Source organism: Nannospalax galili, unplaced genomic scaffold (genome assembly GCF_000622305.1).
Source record: "Nannospalax galili isolate Female #2095 unplaced genomic scaffold, S.galili_v1.0 scaffold34, whole genome shotgun sequence".
Taxonomy (NCBI): Eukaryota; Metazoa; Chordata; class Mammalia; order Rodentia; family Spalacidae; genus Nannospalax; species Nannospalax galili.
In genome coordinates, this window is record NW_008338996.1 from 9,345,678 (window position 1) to 9,363,876 (window position 18,199).

At 51.1% G+C, this 18,199-nt stretch overlaps 1 protein-coding gene across 16 annotated transcripts in view; it reads right to left on the bottom strand.

Moving 5' to 3' along the window:
* Znf618 (zinc finger protein 618) overlaps positions 1-18,199 on the bottom strand; it is an 86,947-nt gene that overhangs the window by 50,519 nt on the left and 18,229 nt on the right. For 7 of the 16 annotated variants that reach the window (XM_029563748.1, XM_029563747.1, XM_029563739.1 and 4 more), the window contains 6 exons: positions 8,813-8,908; positions 6,046-6,123; positions 5,535-5,573; positions 1,832-1,921; positions 1,019-1,078; positions 848-925 (listed from right to left, as the gene is read on the bottom strand). In XM_029563748.1, the coding sequence (XP_029419608.1) occupies positions 848-925; positions 1,019-1,078; positions 1,832-1,921; positions 5,535-5,573; positions 6,046-6,123; positions 8,813-8,908 (441 nt within the window). The remainder of the gene's footprint in view (positions 1-847; positions 926-1,018; positions 1,079-1,831; positions 1,922-5,534; positions 5,574-6,045; positions 6,124-8,812; positions 8,909-18,199) is intronic. The other 9 variants (XM_029563750.1, XM_029563746.1, XM_029563745.1 and 6 more) reach the window with 3 other exon arrangements.

Here is an 18,199-nt window from a genome sequence, read left to right on the forward strand (position 1 = left end):
CTTGGGCTATATAGGAAAGCTAGCTGAGCAGGACGTGGTGGTACACACCTTTAATACCAGTTCTCAGGAGGCAGAGGCAGGTGGATCTCTGTGAGACTGAGGTTAAGAGTCTAGTCTACAGTTCCAGGCCAGATGGGACTACAAGGAGATCCTGTCTCAAAAACAAAACATAAAACAAACAAAAACCTAGCTGAGCAGAAGCTAAGGATCAAGTCAGTAAGCAGCTTTTCTCTGTGGTTTCTGCCTCTGTTCCTGCTTGAGTCCCTGCTCTGACTTCCCTCAGTGCTAGACTATGACCTAGAAGTGTCAGCCAAATGAACCCTTTCCTCCCCTAAGTTGCTTTAGGTCATGGCGTTTGTCACAGAAAGCAAGCTAGAACACTTGTTTACTGTCCTGCACCCCTGACTGACTGAATTACACAAGTCCATGGCCCCATCTGTTCACTAGAACACCCGTTTACTGTCCTGCACCCCTAACCCATGAGCATCTACTATGTACTAGGTGCTGGGTTAACAAGCAGTCCGTGATCTCATTTAACCCCCCAGCAAGCCTGTAGGGAACATCTTCAGCCACAAGATGCTGAAGTTCAAGTGGTTAAGACACTTCTGGGGGCACCATGTACACATAGATGACATATGGCTGGAGTGCAGCTGTGGGCTGGCTGCCTTCATTGTCCTGCCTTCAACCTATGCTATCTGCAGCTCCTTGAAGCCTAATGTCCTGAGACTACTCAGCCCAATGGACAGCTGGGCACATAACTATAAGATTCAAGTCACAGACTTTCTAGCAGTGCCCCTCACCCAGCCTACACAGTCTACCCAGCCCTCAGTCCCAGGGTCCCACATACTTGGTCCGATTTTCTGGAACGGCTCGGGAGGCTCCTCCTTCACCTCATCAGTGGCCACGACACCTTGGTCAAAGGGGTCTGTGGGAGAACACAAGGTTCTTAGCATGCTGGCCACTCACGATGCCGGAGCCCAGCTAGAGACAGGAAAAGTGGGCAGCCACAAAGACTTACCTGCCCGATTCTCGGGGGCCCCTTCCACACTGAACACTGTGCCCAGGCGGGAGGCAACAGCCGCAGAAGGAAAGAAGCAAACAGAAGCCCTGTTAGTACCCGGGCATCACTACCTCTGCCCACCACACCCATCCTGTGGGATTGCCTGTGGCATTGGGAGGGCTACCCTGGTCAGTGAAGTGATCCAAGAAAGTAGACCCACAGGATGATACATACTTACCAGGGCACAGCCCATGGCAGTGTCTACCCTAGATACTTTCTGCCTGGTACTTTCTCTGAATCCTCAGCAGGCAATGGATGGCAGAGGAGGAAGAAAGGGGATGACAGGGAAAGATGGGGCAAAGATGACAGGCAGCGGGCCCCATGTTACATCACTGCTCACTGGATAAGGTGTGGGGCTAGATTGGAAACCTCAAGTCCTTTCCTTGTCCAAAACCCCCTTTCTAAGATTCTTAAGACTACAGACGAATGACTTGAACTTATTGTTATAATTTCTAGCTCTATCATCTAAGATGCTCAAAGAACAGCATCCATTTTTAAAAAATGGTTTAATTTCATTATGGCATGCAAATAATATAAAACTGGAAAATGACATGGCATGAAGTTTCAGTATTTAACTCATTTTGACTTATGAAAATGGCAGTTTCACTTGGTCAAACATAGAAGGGAAAATGGATATGATGAGACATGCCCGACCCAGAATCCTGCAGGGTGGGTCCCTCTCCTCCAGGCTCTGGCACTGGGCAGGGTCCAGTGTCCACAAGGAAGGACATTTCCCTGGCATGGCTGGGAAGAGTGAGGGGCCTGACTCACCATCCACAGCGTGCAGGTCTCGGTGCTCCTGGAAACAGCTGTAGTATTTGTATTTCTTTCCACAGATGTCACATGTGTACCTGAAATTGTCTGGGGCGAGGGCAGACAGACATGGTGCTTATCAGAGCATATATCACCTGAGGTGAAGTTGCTGGTCAGTGCGTCTGCCTCAAGTACCAAATATGGGACCAGCCCCATCTGGCTCTAACTGGAGAACCTATTTCTGAGCTACCTGTACCCAGGCACTGCCTACTTCTGAACTGGGGAGGATGTGGCCCCTGTCACTCCCCAGACCTCTGAGCAGCCCCTCTTCCTCCTTGCTTCCCTCAGCTTCCATTTTCGGTTAACTTCAGTGCATTCTGGGACCTCAAGGGTTGGATTTGTGCACTCTGTGGAGATCCAGAATTGTAAGGCTCTGGATGGGTCTCGCCTCCCATCACAGAAAAGTAACCATCTATACAGCTTCCATGGTCAAGGGCAGGTGTGACTGTGTGCAAGGTGCCAGCCAGGCCCTTCCCTTGTGTTTCTTCAACCAGCTTTTTCAACGGAGAGAGGAAGCAAGTCTTCTAGAAGAGAAGTGACCTGACCCAACCCCATAGCGAAGTGGGTCAGCTTCAGAGATGTGCCAATGGCCCTTACCAGTCAGTGTTCATGCCCTGTTTGACCCCTTCTCAGGGACTATGGGTTGGCCCCTTTCAGGTATTTCTAATGAAGGAAATGTGGTGAAAATGATGGGATGTCACTTTGGAAGTAGGTGACAGACAACCAGGACACTGGCTTGGCACATGCCATCTCTGTCCTGCTTGTTCCTATTGGCTGCTTCGCTGTCAGCTGAGTCATGGAGAGATGCAAGTAGCACGGAGCTGAGAGTGAGAACTGAGGTCTTCAGACCAATATCATGGGAAGGAACGAGTCCTGTAACAACCCCTATCCACCTAAGTGAGCCTAAGCGACCCCTTCCATCTGAGCTCTGAGATGAGACCACAGCTCTGGCCAAACCATGCCTGCAGTCCTGTGGGAGTCCCTAAGTAAGAGGACCCCGAGAAATCACACTCAAATTAGAGACTTGGGCTACACAGAAAGATAGCTACCACTGCCCTGAGTTTCCCTAGGCCACAGAAAGTGAAGCTAGCAGCAACAACCATTCCCACCTTTCCCTATAGGCCACACCCTCTAGCTTTTGAGCTGGTGCAGACTTAATGAATGTGTTCCTTTGGTTGATCTAGGGAGGGTTCATCAATCTCCTCTCCCTGGGGTCTGTAGGTAGCCTGCAGAGGTGTGACAACTTGCTCAAGGTTGTACAGAGGGGAGAAGAGAGAGCCAGGGACCAAATGCCCTCTTAACTCCAAGTCAGTGGTCATGGCCTTTCTCTGGAGGGATAAGCAATACCGTGTGCTTTCCTCTGGACTCCTCTCCTGTTCCTCAGCCTGCACCCCATATAGTAGCCAATAAGATACTCTATCCCAAAGCTGTACCACTCTGGCCTGAGGTAGAGATTTCTGGTCCCATCTCAGCTGAACTCAGGGACGCGAAGGGCACCAGCCTCCTTTCCTCTCACCTCTGCCCTCTTCTGTGCCTCTTCTGTGGCACTGGTGGTCTCTGAAAATACCTTGGCAGATGCCAGGGGTCTAGAGACAAGCTCACTGAGGGGGCCTCTATGCCTCTATGTATGACTGGACTGCTGCAAGACTTGCATTCCCTGGGACCCAGGGTCTTCATCTGCAAAGTGGGCAAGGCTGGAGGTGCTGTTCTCCACAGGACCTTTGTGCTTCAAGGTCCTACAGCCCCGTGCAAGGCTGACCCATGAGCTTACTAGGCGCTCTGAGCAACACTGCCAGGCTGGCCTAGGGTGGGACACAGGACAAAGAAGACAGCACCCTGGTCATGGGGAGAATGTGGCCCAGAAGGAGAAAGAGAGATGTGTGGGAAGGACTAAGAATACTTTCAGCCACAGCACTTGTCACCGGAAAGCCCTGTATAGGGGAAGCCAGTCAGAACACAACGACCCATTGACAGGTTGCCAGGGAGGCCAGGGGCCCAGAGTAGCCAAGGAAGGAAGGATAAATAGGGAAGGCCTTTAAATGTGTGGCTGACCACAGGTAGACCATAGGGACTGGAAAAGAAGAAACTACTGAAGACAGAGACAGAGACAGAGCCAGCCTCGTTGTCTTTTTGGAGTTCCTGCTACAAGTGTGGGATGAGGATCTGTGACAGAGATGCCATGACCTTAGTAGAGAACCTCTTCACCATCTGGCCCTTAACAGAGAACACTTCTTGACCCCCCAACAGAGAACAAAGCTCGGCCACTTTCCACCCATAGAAAGCCCCAATTGCTCACAAAGCAGAAGCCCCTCCCAAGGGTGAGCCATCTTCTGACTTCCGTTAGTGCGCCTCCCCCACGTCTGTGCTTTCTGACAATCTTAGAGGATGAACCACTCTGTACCTGCCTTCTGCTGGATGGAAGGTTTGAGAGCATTGCACACATGGCTGTGGGTAGCTAGGCTCCCCTTACCTCCTCTTCTGCACACAGCCCTTGGGTGAGCACACTTATCCACTCCTAAAGCTCGGCGTCTAGGTGACTTACAGTTTAGAGCTGTCAGAACAGTGCACTAAGAACATTTTAGCTCATATCTTAAATTTTTTTTTATTTTTAGGGGCTGGAGAGATGGCTCAGTGGTTTAGAGCACTGACTGCTGACTACTCTTGTAGAGGACCTGAGGGTTCAATTCCCAGCACCCACATGGATGCTATAAACCATCCTTAACTCCAGTTCCAGGGAAATTCGAAGCCCTCTTCTGACCTCCATGGCAGTGGATGACACGGGTGCACTCACATACATGCAGGCAATACACTCATATGCATAAAATAAAAATAATAAATAAAATATTTTTAAAAATTTTATTTTTAAAATTTTACGTGTGGAGTGTATTGCCTGCATGTATGTAAGTGCACCTGTGCTGTGCAATGCCCTTGGAGGTCAGAAGAGGGTGTTGGGTCCCCTGGAACTAGAGTTATATACAGTTATTAGCCACCATATGGGTTCTGGGAATTGAACCCAGGTCCTCTGCAAGAGCAGTGAATGCTCTTAATCCCAGAACCATCTCGCCAGTCTTTAGCTCATATCTTTTGATGGACACAGACATACACCTCTATGGGATATTTACCTGGGGTGGAACTCCTGAAGCTCATGTGGGGGGGAGGGGCAGAGGTTTCACCCCAGCATACACCCAGTGGGCTGGCCACTTACTATCCCATGGGGTTGAAGGATAGTAAGTAGAAGGTGTGAGCAACTCTGCCTGGATGTTAACGACCTACACAGTCCCAGCATCTGGCATCCTAATACAAAGTACCAAAAAGCCACTGTGCCTGAGGCCAGGGCTACTTTGAGTGAACTGTTCTCCATCCTCCATAGGCTACAGAACCCCAGGCTATGAGCTAGTGTCCAAAATGCATGGGAGGCTCCTAGAGATGCTCATGGTAACAAAGGACCCTTTCCCTGACAGAACACCTGTTAATCCTCTTCAGAATGAGCATGCCACGGAACCCAGTTTGAGAAGGGCTGCTCTGGTTTCATAAGGACTTTCTGGCCCCCACAACATGTTTCTCAAAGGCTGCTCAGGGCCATCTGGGGAGAAACAGCTTCTCTCCCTTCCATGCCTGGTGCTCAGCCCCTACCAGCCCACAAGGTAGGAAAAGTACTCACTGCTCTGGGAGGCTCCCTCTCCTGAGGTGGCTTCGGTGTCTGTGGAAGAGACATTAAGGAAGAAGGTGAACCAGCTGGACAGGCTGATTGCAGGGGAGAGACTGGGAATGGAGCAGGGGAGGGGAACCTGTCCTGCACTGTCCACTCATGGACACCGTGGGAGACAGTGTCTTCAGTTCTGAAACCCAACATCAGCAGGGCCCAAGCTGCCCTCTTTTCCTGCTCCCTGGTTCCAGTGGTGGCAGGTGCCACCGGCCCAAGCTCAGAATCAAAAGTACCTTGGGGCATGCGGCCTGGTGGGGGAGCGGTGGCTGACAACTAGCAGGGATAAGCATGCCCAGAGTCCTCAAGGCCAAAGCCTAGAGTCTTGTCCCCTGCACATTCTCCCACATCGAGAAAACCTCTCCCCTCCTCCCTAGCCCTCCCTCCTATGGCTAAAGAAAGAGGCTCTCTCAGGGCTTCCAGAATACCAGGTGGAGTACGGTGGGGTGGCCTTGGGGTGTTCACTCACCTCGGTGTGCCCGCACGTGGGTCTGAAAGCAGTTGTAATACTTGTATTTTTTGCCACAGATCCCGCATTCATAGGAACCTGGAAAACAGAAGAGGAAAGGACCCATCAGTCACCCTGTCACTATAAGGCCCAGGCCCCATAGGGCCACTAGGCAGGCAAAACGGCAGCGCAGACCAGCAGAGACAGCATTGGGCTAGAGGTCAAGAGGCCTGGGCTTTACATCCAGACTCTACTCCAATGTCCCTGGGCAAGGCAAGGCAGCCCATTTCTGGGCCTCTGCTTCCAAAATCTGTAGGATGAAGGTGATGGCCTCCAATACCTTGAGAGGAAAAATGAGAGACCCAAAGAGCTCTGTGAGGAGTCACCACACCATAACGATATCACCTTTTAAATTCACTACAGGAGTTTTAGGCTGTCCTCTTCCCAGCATGGGACAGAGAGGAAGAGGACAGACTCCAAACCAGGCCATACCTGGCCCCTGGTCCTGTCTTCAGACAAACCGAACCTTAGTCTGTTTGAGAGAAAGACCTAGAGTCTCTCCCTCCAGGTGGCCCTGTACTCCCCCAGCAAGTGTCCAGTCCCACTACAGACATGCTCGCCAAGGGCAGTCCCCACCCACTAAGGATCCATGACATTCTCAAACACAGAAATAGTCCCACAACACACACACACACACACACACACACACACACACACACACACACACACACACACACACACACACACCCCTACCTGACTCCTGCCTCTTGGAGACTCCTCCCAGGAGCAGAAACTAAAATGGCCGACCCCCAAGGGGACCCAAGGATGGCCCATCATACAGAATCCATCTCTACCTGCCAGCAGGTCTGAGGTTAACTAGGGCCTAGACCCTAACCTTCTGAGCAGAAGACCCAGGGAACATGTGCAAATGTTTCCCACCCCTCCCAGGCCAGGTGTGGTTCTCAAACGGCCTGGGAGCAGGCCTAGGCAACTGCCTTTTCCAGAAAGATTTGAATAGGGGTTGAGAAGCTTCTGGCACCCAGTAGCCAGGAAGAGGAATCATTGGTTTAGAATGGGACCAGGGAAGGAACTTGGCTCTGCCATTCACAGGCTATGCCTAAGTTTCCTCAGTGGAGAAGGCAAGGGGGCTGATGGGAAGGCTGGATACACACCAACTGTTCCCCGCAGACACATGAGAAGTGGCAGTGACCACTAACTCTGCTTCCTCGAGCCTGGCAGTCTGAAGGCTTCTCAATGTCAGCCTGGCTTACTTGATCTCAGACATACCCCTGCAGCTATCTGCGCCTTGGATTCCTCACTAGCCAATACGACGGTGGCTCCTGCCTCTCATACTGAGAGCAAGCTACTGAGAGGACACGTGAGCCACTGGCTGACATGGTGGAAGCACTGGGGGCGGGGTTGGGGTGGCCGGTGCATCGCTCTGTCATTTAGGGGGTTGAGCATACATCATCCCTGCCACACAGGGAAAGACAAACACATGCAGGGGCAAGATCGTGCATGTTTCTCTGCAATCAACCCTATGACTGGCACACAGTGAGGGCTCAGTGATTCATGGTGGCTTGCTGCTGTACTCATCTGTCACCGTGTGATAATGTCCTGAGTCTCTTCTTGCCACTGCCACTTACTCTCCAACAGTTTCTGTCCGTTTTCCTTTCACCAACCAGAGATTTGCAGAGCACCTGCAATGGTCAGGCACTGAGGTCCCACAGTGAGCTAGATGTGATCCCTGCCCTCCATCTAATGGGGGGCAGCCAGGCCAGGAGGCCTGGGGACAACTTGGTGATGGTGTTATGATAACTAGAGAAGGACCTGAAGGTCGGAGGCAGGACCCTGGCCCAGTCATAGTGAAAGGCAAAGCCCATGGAGTCAATGCTGTTTATAACAAGTGAGATCCTTCCTCTGCCTGTGGAGAGTTGAGAGCTCATGCCGCACCGTGTGCAGCCTCTGCTCATCTCCCTATCACTGGTAGAGTGAGGATGAACTGAAGGATTCCTGAGCCCACCCTCCATTCAGTCCCAGTCCCTGGGCCTCAGGTGCCCTGTGTGTGGAAGGTGCTAGGTGGGCAAATAAATGGCAGAGCTTACCATAGTGGCAGCCTCATTGAGCAGCAAGGGCAGTCAACCTGGGTTCAAATCCTGACTCACTGAGAACTAGTCAGGAAAGCTGTCAGGAAACACTAGCCTCTCAGGGTTCCTCTATGTCAACTATGCCCATGGGAGTGGGGTCCAACATGACTGTGGGTCCTTAGCACAGGGTCTGGCATACAACAGACACTCAGTAAGTGATAGCTGTGGTTACCACCAGTATTTCCCAAGTTTTTCTTTATAAATCAGCTTTCTGAATGCATAGGAGGAGAGAGGACCGTGGTGAACAGTAAGCCAGAGCCAGAAAGGCATAAGGCTGCTTCAGGTTGGGAAGTTCTACAGGAAAGGAAGCCTGAGTTCCCAAGCACAGGCCATGGGACTTTCCTTCCCCCTTCACTCCTCAATGGTCCATAGGAAGTCTTGCTGAAATGATCCAGAGAATTTAGACTTACAGATTTTCAGATGCCCTGTTACCCCTCAAGGAGTGCCACAGTCCTGAGTGTGAGACTAGGCTCACATTTACTCACAATGGTAGGATAGGGTGTCGGGGAGGGTGGCCCCTCGGGTCCTGAGTCACTAGCAGGGATTGCTCTCTCTGGGTGTGCAGCTGGCAGCCGTGGCCAGCCATGCCCACCACCCCCATTCTGACCCGGATCAGGCCTTGTCCCTCAGCCATCACGTACCAGATGCATATCTCAAAGCTTGGTCAAAAATCCAGGTCCCTGAATACCGGCTCCGCACAGATCCGCCGTGGGGGCTGCCTTCGGGAGCTTTTCCATCTGAATTACGTAAGAAATCAGAAAGAGCCCTTAACAGTGGAGAATGCCTGGGAGTTATTGAAGGGGTGGGGCCAGCTGGGGGTGGGGAGTGGCCAAGCACCTGAGCTGTCAGGACCTGTCTCCCCAGCTGACACTGGTAAGGATAGGAAAGACCATCATGTCAACTTCCTCACTTGATAATGTGTGCCAGCAGCTGGGTGAGGTGGCACATGCCTGTTATGATCCCAGCACTCAGGAGGCTGAGGCAGGAGGATGGCAGGTTCGAGGTTAGCCTCCTACACCACATAGTAAATTTCAGGTCAGACTGAGCGAGACACTGTCTCAAAACAAATAAGCAGGGCTGGGAGATAGCTCAGTTGGTAAAATGCTTGCCTTGCAAAAATGAGGATCTGAGTTCCATCCCAGAAACCACGTTGTTTTTCGTTTTCTTTTCTTTTTTTTTTTTTTTTTAAAGGTAGCCCTGGTGATGCACTCTTTTAATCCCAGCACTGCTAAGGCAGTGACTGGAGGATCCCTGGGGCTTGCTGGCCGGCCAGCCTAGCATACTTGGTGAGCTCTGGGCCAGTGAGAGATCCTGACTCAAAAAAAGGTGTATGGCACCTGGGGAATATATAAATACCCAAGGTTGTTCTCTGGCCTCTATATACACATGCACACGTGGCATATGTAACCCTCCCACCCCACAAACACGTATTTGCACACACACAAAAGAAACAAAACAATGCAATACTAGTCCTAGTTCTGGCCATAGGCATCCACCTGCTACCCAGCGGAACAGTCAGTAGACTAAAAACCCCGAAGTTTTGTTTTCTTGGTATCCTAATTAACACATGGGCATAACACAAAACTTTCCTCCAAAACAAAATGACCCTTGAAGAAGATGCACGCCATGCCTGCTGTGACCTGTATCCCCTGGCATGGCCACCACTGACCCCAGGATGGTGCTGGGGTAGTGGAAGAATGCTGCTGGTACTGTCAGCTGAGACCCCCCCCGCCCCCATGCGTGCCATGGACTCCTGCCCTGCACACTTCCTCTTCCGCTGGCTCCTTGGTCACTCACATTTCCTTTGTGATGGCTGCCACCATCTGCCTGCTAAGTGCCAGGTGTGTTCTGCCAGGGGCTGCCACTCGTGTCACGTGGGACATCTCAGAATGGGCTGACCTCTGACCCCACACAGGAGAGGGAGCAGAGGCTAGGCAAGGTGCGTGCTACAATCTGCCAGGCTGCCGAGCTCCTGGTGGCTCAGGGTCCTGGTTCAGAGGCTTCTCCCATCAGTTCAGCTCGTCCTCACGGCTCCAGAAGGGAAGGCCAATTATTATCCCATTTTTCAATGGAGGAAACGAGGATGGAAGGGGCGACACAACATGCCTTGCCCTGAGTGAGGTCGCTCGGCTATGCGTCCCTCACTGTAGAGCAGCTCCACTGCACCAGTATGGCTGGGGAAGCACCTCAGAGGTGGTGCTTGTGAGCAGGTACCACTTACAAGCCTCACTTTCCGTCTCCAACCACCCCTCCAGTTACTCTGATTCACATGGTCCTAGAGGTGCCCGGGTCTGGGGTTCCATGGCTGGTGAGGCCGTAGGCTTTGAGGGTGGCCTTCAGGGTTCCAGAGTCATGCCCATGCCACCATGGCAGGTCTCTTTCTGGATGCCACACAAGCTACGTTCTCATCTGTGCTAGGGCTCCACACTGCAGAGCAAGAAAGTCCCTTCTGGGTTCAATACCACCCTGGGTCTCTCAAGAGTCCCCAAATGAATGCCCTGGCATGGCTGCGGGGAACAGCTGACAAGGGTCTGCAGTCCGTGGGAGCCCAGTCTCTCCCTGCCCCATTCCTACCCTCACTTTGGCTGTACCAAGAATCCATAGCTCCCAGGCCACAAAACAGATCCTTGTTAGCAGCTCCCACCTAGCACTTTGCTAAGCACCTGACAGAAGCCTTGACTTGGTGCCCTCCCGTGGAAGGGGTTAGCGGGAAAGGACCAGGAGAAGAGGCAGGATTCTGAGCACAGGGAATACTGATGAACCCTCGACTGCTAGTGCGAACACCCACCCAGGCCCAGGGAAGCTCAGACACCTAGGCAAAGTATAAGACAACAGACAACCAAAGCAGAGGGATGGGAGATGACAGACAGAAGATACATGGGTCTCTAGGCCTCTCAGGTCCCAGAAACCACAGCAGCTGGGCCCAGAACTTGCTAAAGACAGGGTCATCAGACTGAATGCCCTCTGGAGCAGGTCTTCCAAAAAAAGACAGAGTCCTGGAAGTTGGGGAGGCTGGCTAGGGCACTTGAGGATTAAGAGAATCAACTTCCTGTGGTCAGGTTCCAAGCGCTTCTTTCCTAAAACCATCGCACCAGAGCAGGTGCTGGCAGAGGCTTCAACTGCTGGTTTCCCCTTCCACTCTCTCCTTCAGTTTCTCCTGGTTACCAGCAAAGACCATCCTTCCAGCCTGTAATCCTTTCTAGGGTCTACAAACTTGGAGCTCAACGCAGAGAGAAAGTGACTGGATCTAAAGACTTGGGGACAGCTTCTGTTTTTAATTCAGGGCTTTCCGATTCTCCGCTTTCATCCAAAATGAAGATGGGGGGGTGGGGGTAGGGAGATGGTTCAGTCAGTAAAGTGGCTGCCGTGCAAGCATGAGGGCCTCAGCGTGGATCCCTAGCACCCACGAGAAAGCCAGGCATGGTGGTACATGTCTGTAACCCCAGTGCTGTGGGGAGTGGAGACAGGAGGATCCCGGGACTCCCTGGCCAGCCGGTCAAATCAACTGGTAAGCTGCAGGTTCAGTGGGAGACCACTTCAAAACTAGGGTGGAAATTTTTTAAAAAGGTGGCGAGTAATCAAGGAAGACACCTTGTGTTGACATCTGGTCTTCACATGCACATGCACATATGTGCAAATGCACCCACATGCACATGTGTACACACAAACATGCACTCACACAATCTACACACACTACACACACACACATACACACGTATGCACGCACATACGCACAGATCTAACATAGTTGTTAATGAAGAGGTCATTAAAAACATCGTCTCAAGACAGCCCCATGTGGGTTTTGGCACACATTTTGGAAGGAGTTCAAAGAATCAAGTGACGCCATGAAGCCAACCCCACGTCACCATCTGCCTGTTCACACGCTCTGGCCTTCTTAGCGCTTACCATACAAATGCCGAAAAACAGCATGAAATGAAGGCTGAGTCCCGTCTCATTCCAGCAGTAAGAAATATGAATTCACAGATACACTAGCCAATTGAGAAAGAAAGCAAGCCCTGTTCGTTTCATCAAGAAGTGCGTTTTTGAAAATTTTTTACTTTTACATTTACTATCTATCTAGATTTGTTTTTGACAAATTACATGCTAATAACAACTCAATCTGGAAAAAAATAAAAGGTTTTAAAACATAGAGCTTTATGATCCCAGGAATTTTTTTTCCCCAGAAGTTTCTATTTCAATTTATGTACCTCTTGTTGTGCCAGATGAGTGTGAAAGCGTGATCAATAAAAGACCTTCAGGCATAAAAAATATATTACATCAGGATAAAACCCTGTGGGGGAAGTGGACTGGAAACAGGAGTTCAAGAAGAAAAAATGAAAGAGATAAGATTTCGGTCTGCTAAACTTTAGCTCATTTGCATGTTTTTAAAGTGACAATGGTGAACTACAAATAGTACTGGTGTTGGGACTCCTTTGATATAATTATGGGTCAGAGCTTCATTTCAAACACGTCATCTGAAAAAAAATACAGTATTCCAGGAATTATAACCTTTGCAATTAGTAAAACTTTGGATAAAAGTTAGATACACAAAAAAATTCTTTTAGGAGGCACTGAACTAAAGGTGTTTGACACACTGGTCTGTTAGGCTCCTATCTTCCCTCAGGTCGCCCTGGAGGTGTCAATGCCCTGAGGCCTCAGCTGATCCAGTGTTAGCTGTTCCTTTGATATAATTATGGGTCAGAGCTTCGCCCTGGAGGTGTCAATGCCCTGAGGCCTCAGCTGATCCAGTGTTAGCTGTGTTTTAGCCTCCTTTTAAGAGACTCAGTGCTATTGCTTCCTCTTGTCCAACTGAAGCTGGGAATCTGGGCAGACATAAACCATCGAGCATTCTAGGCACTGGTTCATCCAAGGCTTCCAGGCAGGGCAGACTCTGGGTCTCCCAACTTGCAGCCAAGAGCCCTTTCCAACAGGGATTCTCCAGCCGGGTCCCTTCCCAGTTTACCCCAGATGGAGAGTGGCCCAGGAGGGTGGCCAGGACCCCTCCCTCCTGCATGGCTGCAGCAAAGAACTGACTGTTGCCTCTGGCAGGCTCAGGCACCAAGCCCTGCCAGCAGCCTATTGAAACAGGAAACACATTATCAGCTGGCACTGCCAAGCTGGACCTGGCATCTTCACCACTTGGATTTGTCAAGGACCGAAGCCCACGTGGCTACATCTGAGTGGCTGTGGAACTCTCTCCTTCCACAGCCCTGGCCATGGCTGTCTCCTGGCTGGGATTCCCTCTTCCTCCTTTCCAGGGCAGCTTTGTGTGTATAAAAACTGTGTTCTCCCTTGATGCCTCTGATCTGCTCGCTGCCTGGGACACCTCCCTGCAGAATCCAGCTCCCATCTGACCCTTGACACTCGGCCTGCAGCCTGGCTAGCCGCCCTCTGTTTGCTCACCTCCACGATAGGGAACTCACTCCTTCGCAGGCTGTGTTTGGCTGCCAAACGACTCCTTTGCTTGGCTGCCAAACAATTCAATTGTTTTCTGGTGGTGATCCATATTGGTTGGGCCTTCTGGAGCATGTCAGGTCAGTCTAGATAGGTTGTGGCTATCTAGACTCCACCACCCTGGCCCTTGGCCCTTTCTCAGGGCACATGGTCTTTGGTTTGTCCACATGTTTCTTTCCTCTCTGTGTTAACACCTGACAATGAGCTGGCTGGTCTACATTTTCATAAGAAGCAGAGTCCAGTGGAGACTGGGCCACACCCTCCCTCTATATACAGGGGTCTCCACATACAAGATCCCTTCCTGAGACCCCTCATATTCTTGGGATTAAGACCCCCTGATTAGTCCCACAGCCTGGAAAAGAGCACTGACTGCTTGATGGTACCTTTTGCAAACCAGGATGGGTGCCTAGCTCATCTCTAGGGTCCAGCCAATGGTCCACAGTGGATGTCCTGACTGGGGTAAGCCCACCTGGCCATATGGTCATCTGGCATAAGGATGGTGAACAGGTTCCCACTTATAATTTTCTGATTCTAGTTGATTGGCAGTGGCTTCTTGGTGTGTTATGTTAAGAAGAATTCTGAGGTACAATTGCTGGGACACTACAGGAGTCGACTCATGATGCCGGCCATGAGCATAGAATTGGGAGTGTAAACAGTGGTTCCTGTGAGGCATTTTTCACAGAGGAGCTGAAACCTTGTGTGCTTTGGCCCCTCCTCAGGCTTTGGAGTAGAGCTGTGCCTGCTGCTTGTCGGACAAAGCACCTGCTAACTCATCCATTCACTTCTGGTTTTAGCCAACAACATCATCAAATTCAGTATCATCTCTGCTCTTACTAAAAAAGGAAGCCAGGTCTGGCCCCTAGGCCCCACACCAGCTGCAACTGCCCTGAGATATAAGAGTGAGACACACCCTTCTTAGCATGCCCATGGCAGGATTCTCCCTGCTGATGCCATCCAGGAGGCTATGACCCAGGCTCCTCATGGGAAATCCCTTGGATAATGTTTGTGTCTCTGGGAACAGTTTGTTTGATGGCTGTTAAAGGTCCAGTGAGGTCTGGGAGGCTCTTGAAGCCCAGAGCTGGGTGACTGAATAGGAACATTATTCTATTCAGCAACAGAGCCTGAGCTCGAGCTCAGAGGGTGCTGGGTGAGCAAAGCTCACACTCTCTGCTAAGTGCCTCAGGAACATGAACGCCCTATATGTGGCCACCAGGGCACAGAAGGCACACTGTGGCATGAACTCACTAAAGGCCAGCTCAAACCAGTTTCTCACGTTCCTTCTCAGTCACGCTCAGAAGCGGGAAGAAAAACAGATATTATGAAGTGAGTGGGCTCTTTGCAACACAAACAGCATGCTACCAGAATGCTGTGTGGCTGAGCAACTCTCCTGTTTTCCATAGCACTTTGCTTCTCTAGACAATAATGGCGTTGGACCAGTGAGATGGCTCAGTGGGTAAACGTGCTTGCTGCCAAGCCTGAAGACCTGAGTTCTTTCCCTTGGACTCACGTGGTAGGATAGAACCAACTCCCACAAGCTGTCCTCTGACCTCATGTGTGTGTGTGTGTGTGTGTGTGTGTGTGTGTGTGTGTGTTTAAATGACAAGGTTGGGTATCAACTGATAGCATGTGTAGCCTACTGCCCACAGGAGATGAGTTTAAAAGCTTTCCTTCTCACATTCATCTAGTTCTTTCAGTGGCTGCCTTGGCTGGTGACAAGGTCGGGACAGCTTCCTCTGAGCCTGAACCTCTGTAGAAACCACATGCCAAAGACGGCCTACCTTGGAGACAGGAGAGAAGCTGCATGGCCAGTAGGGAGCACACTGGCCCTGTGTGGCACAGCATCTCAAATGGCCTTGAGCTCAACTCTGGGGCTTCTACAACCTCTTCCTCCAGAGTGTGCAGGGAAGCTATACAAGATACATACTCAAAAGGGCACTTATCTGTTTTTTTTTTTCCCTAAGACACTGGCTTCTCTCTTAGACTAGGGAGAAAAGCAGGGAGGGACTCTTGGCCCTGAACAGTATTCCATTCCACATTATCAACACTCAAACTACTACTGTTAAAGGCTCATCTACCCTTTACCAAGCACCGTGCTGGACACTTCGCATGCTCCTCACTTCATCCTCATAGGACCCACGAATCTGCCTGGTGGGCACTGAGGTAACTTGCTCAAGGCTCCACAGCGCAAGTGAGGAGTGAGAGGGCCTGAATGTGTCCCATCGCAGGCCTCGCAGGAGCTGAGCGTCTCATCCAACACTTCTTGTCTGTTACTGCTTCCACACCCACATCCATGAGGTGGCCAGGATGGGGCTGTGCATGATTCAACAGACAAGGACACTAATAGACAGCAAGGCCAGAGACCTGGCTGTTGAGCAGCAGTTGAGATGGAAATGAGTACCAGGGGCTGGCACGAGGCTCCAGGGCCCAGGGCCCTCCTTGTGCAGGCAGCTGGCTAGGGGAAGAGCTCTCCACATTTCCCTGGATGAGTTGCTAGAGGCTTCTCTCACCAGATCTGCATTCAGCTACCCTTTACATGGCATCTGGGGAAGGGCGGCAAAGGCTGCTGAGTCTAAAGAGTCTTAACAAACTCACCTCACTGGGAACAAGGGTGCATCCTCTCCTCTATTCCCAGGCCCTGGGGGAGCTTGGTTCTTGGCCTTGAGGGGTGATGCGGATGGGTAAAGGTCGGGCGAGACTCCATATCAAATGTTTTCACATCTCCAGCCCCCTCAGGTGGGTGAGCCACAGGACTAAGTCTGTCTGGTGGCTGTACATGGAAGCCACACCTCTCCTTTTGGGTTAAAGCATTTAACAGCTTGCTTGAATTCAGCCTGAATCCAGCCTGAACTTGCTACCCTCTACCGTGATCCACAAAGGACAGAGTGTCAAGACAAAATCAACTTTAATGACTTTGAGTTACCAAGACCTCTTGTTCCTTTTTATTTTATTTTAATTTTTTTGTCTTTTTGAGACAGGGTCTCCCATAGCCCCAGCTGGCCTGAAACTCACTATGTAGACCAGGCTGGCCTTGAACTCAGAGATCCACCTGTCTCTGCCTCCTGAGTGCTGGGACTAAAGGTGCGCCCAGCTATGACCTCTTGTTCCTTTTAAGACCTTTTGTTATTGCAACATTGCCTAGCCCCTGAAAGTCACAACACCAACACAGCTTCCCACAAGCCAGCACCTTGCCAGGTACTATGGAACAAGAAGTGGGGAGCATGGAGAAAGGAATAAGACAGGTCACAGAGCTCTAACCTCTAGGGATCCCGGTTTCAGCAGGGATGGGCATGGTCCAAGCAGATCCCTCTGACCAGAGACCAGGGAAGGATTCTGGAAGGAGGTGGCACTAGAACTGGCCACCTTGAAGGACACGTTGAACTAGGAAATGGACAAAGGCATTCCAGAAGGGGGACCAGCTTAAGCTAGGTCCAGGAGGAGTGTTGGGATGTGAGATCTGGGAAGAGGATCTAATGGTGTAGCCGTGATTCCAAAGATGCCAGGAGTCTACAGATGCTGGTGTCAGAGGGCAACATGGTGGTGTGTGTTTTGTGTTTGCTAAGGTCTCCTTGCAACTGGTTGGAAGGACAAGTTATGCCAGGCAGGGGCAAGGAGCAGGGGCCAGGCCAACAGCTAAGGAGAAAAGACAAAAGGATATGAGGCTGAATTTATGGAAACAAATGAAGGGCATCTTCCCATGAGGCCTGTGGGCCACATCCAGTGTACACACCAGGAAGACAGAGGTACTTGGAAGCCAGAAGGAGCAGGTTAGAACTGGACTGGGAAGGGCACCAGGTAATGGGGGAGGAACATGCTGAGCACAGAAGTGGTGAAGGAAGGCGCAGATCGATATGCACATCTGAGGTCGGACCAAGCAGGGCCTCAGCGCCAGGGTAAGGAACAGGGCACTGTTTCACAGACCTGATGATTCAAACTCCTGGTCCTTGGAACGATGTGGAGCCACCAACATGTTTTATTTGTCAGAATTCAAAAGCCAACCTTGGAGTCAATGTTGAAAGCCAGAAGACTTTACACCAAAATGGTCACATGTGGAATGGGATCTGTGCAGAGATCTAGCAGGGCCGAGCCTGAGTCCCCACCAAGCGATCAAGGCAGTTGCCCTCTGCATGTGGAGCTCCAGTTAGGCAAGGTCCCCACCATCTGTTGTCCTGGCTCTCTCTGTATATGATAAATCAGTCTATCCATTCAGCCTTGTAACCATCTGAATCCCAGAACCCAGCAGTAGTGTGGGGGATCCCACAAGGGAGCTACAGACTGGTTTCTACTAGGCTCCTCAGGAACAGGAAGGTGCTTGTCTGTCACTCATCAATCTGACCAGGAACTACACTGGCAGACAAAACACGACCAAATGGTAAGGTCTGTGCTGGCCTGCCAAGGACATGGGGGCCTCAGGTGTGAGGGATTCACTGGGCTGGCAGAAGTTCCAAGAATCTGACCTGATGGCTTTGGGCTTGATGGAAGTGTGGGGTCTTGCTCCAGCAGCAAAGAACCCTCTAGGCTAGAACTGATCATGTGAAGGACCCTCTGGAGTCTGCTCTCTCCCTGGGGCAGAGGAA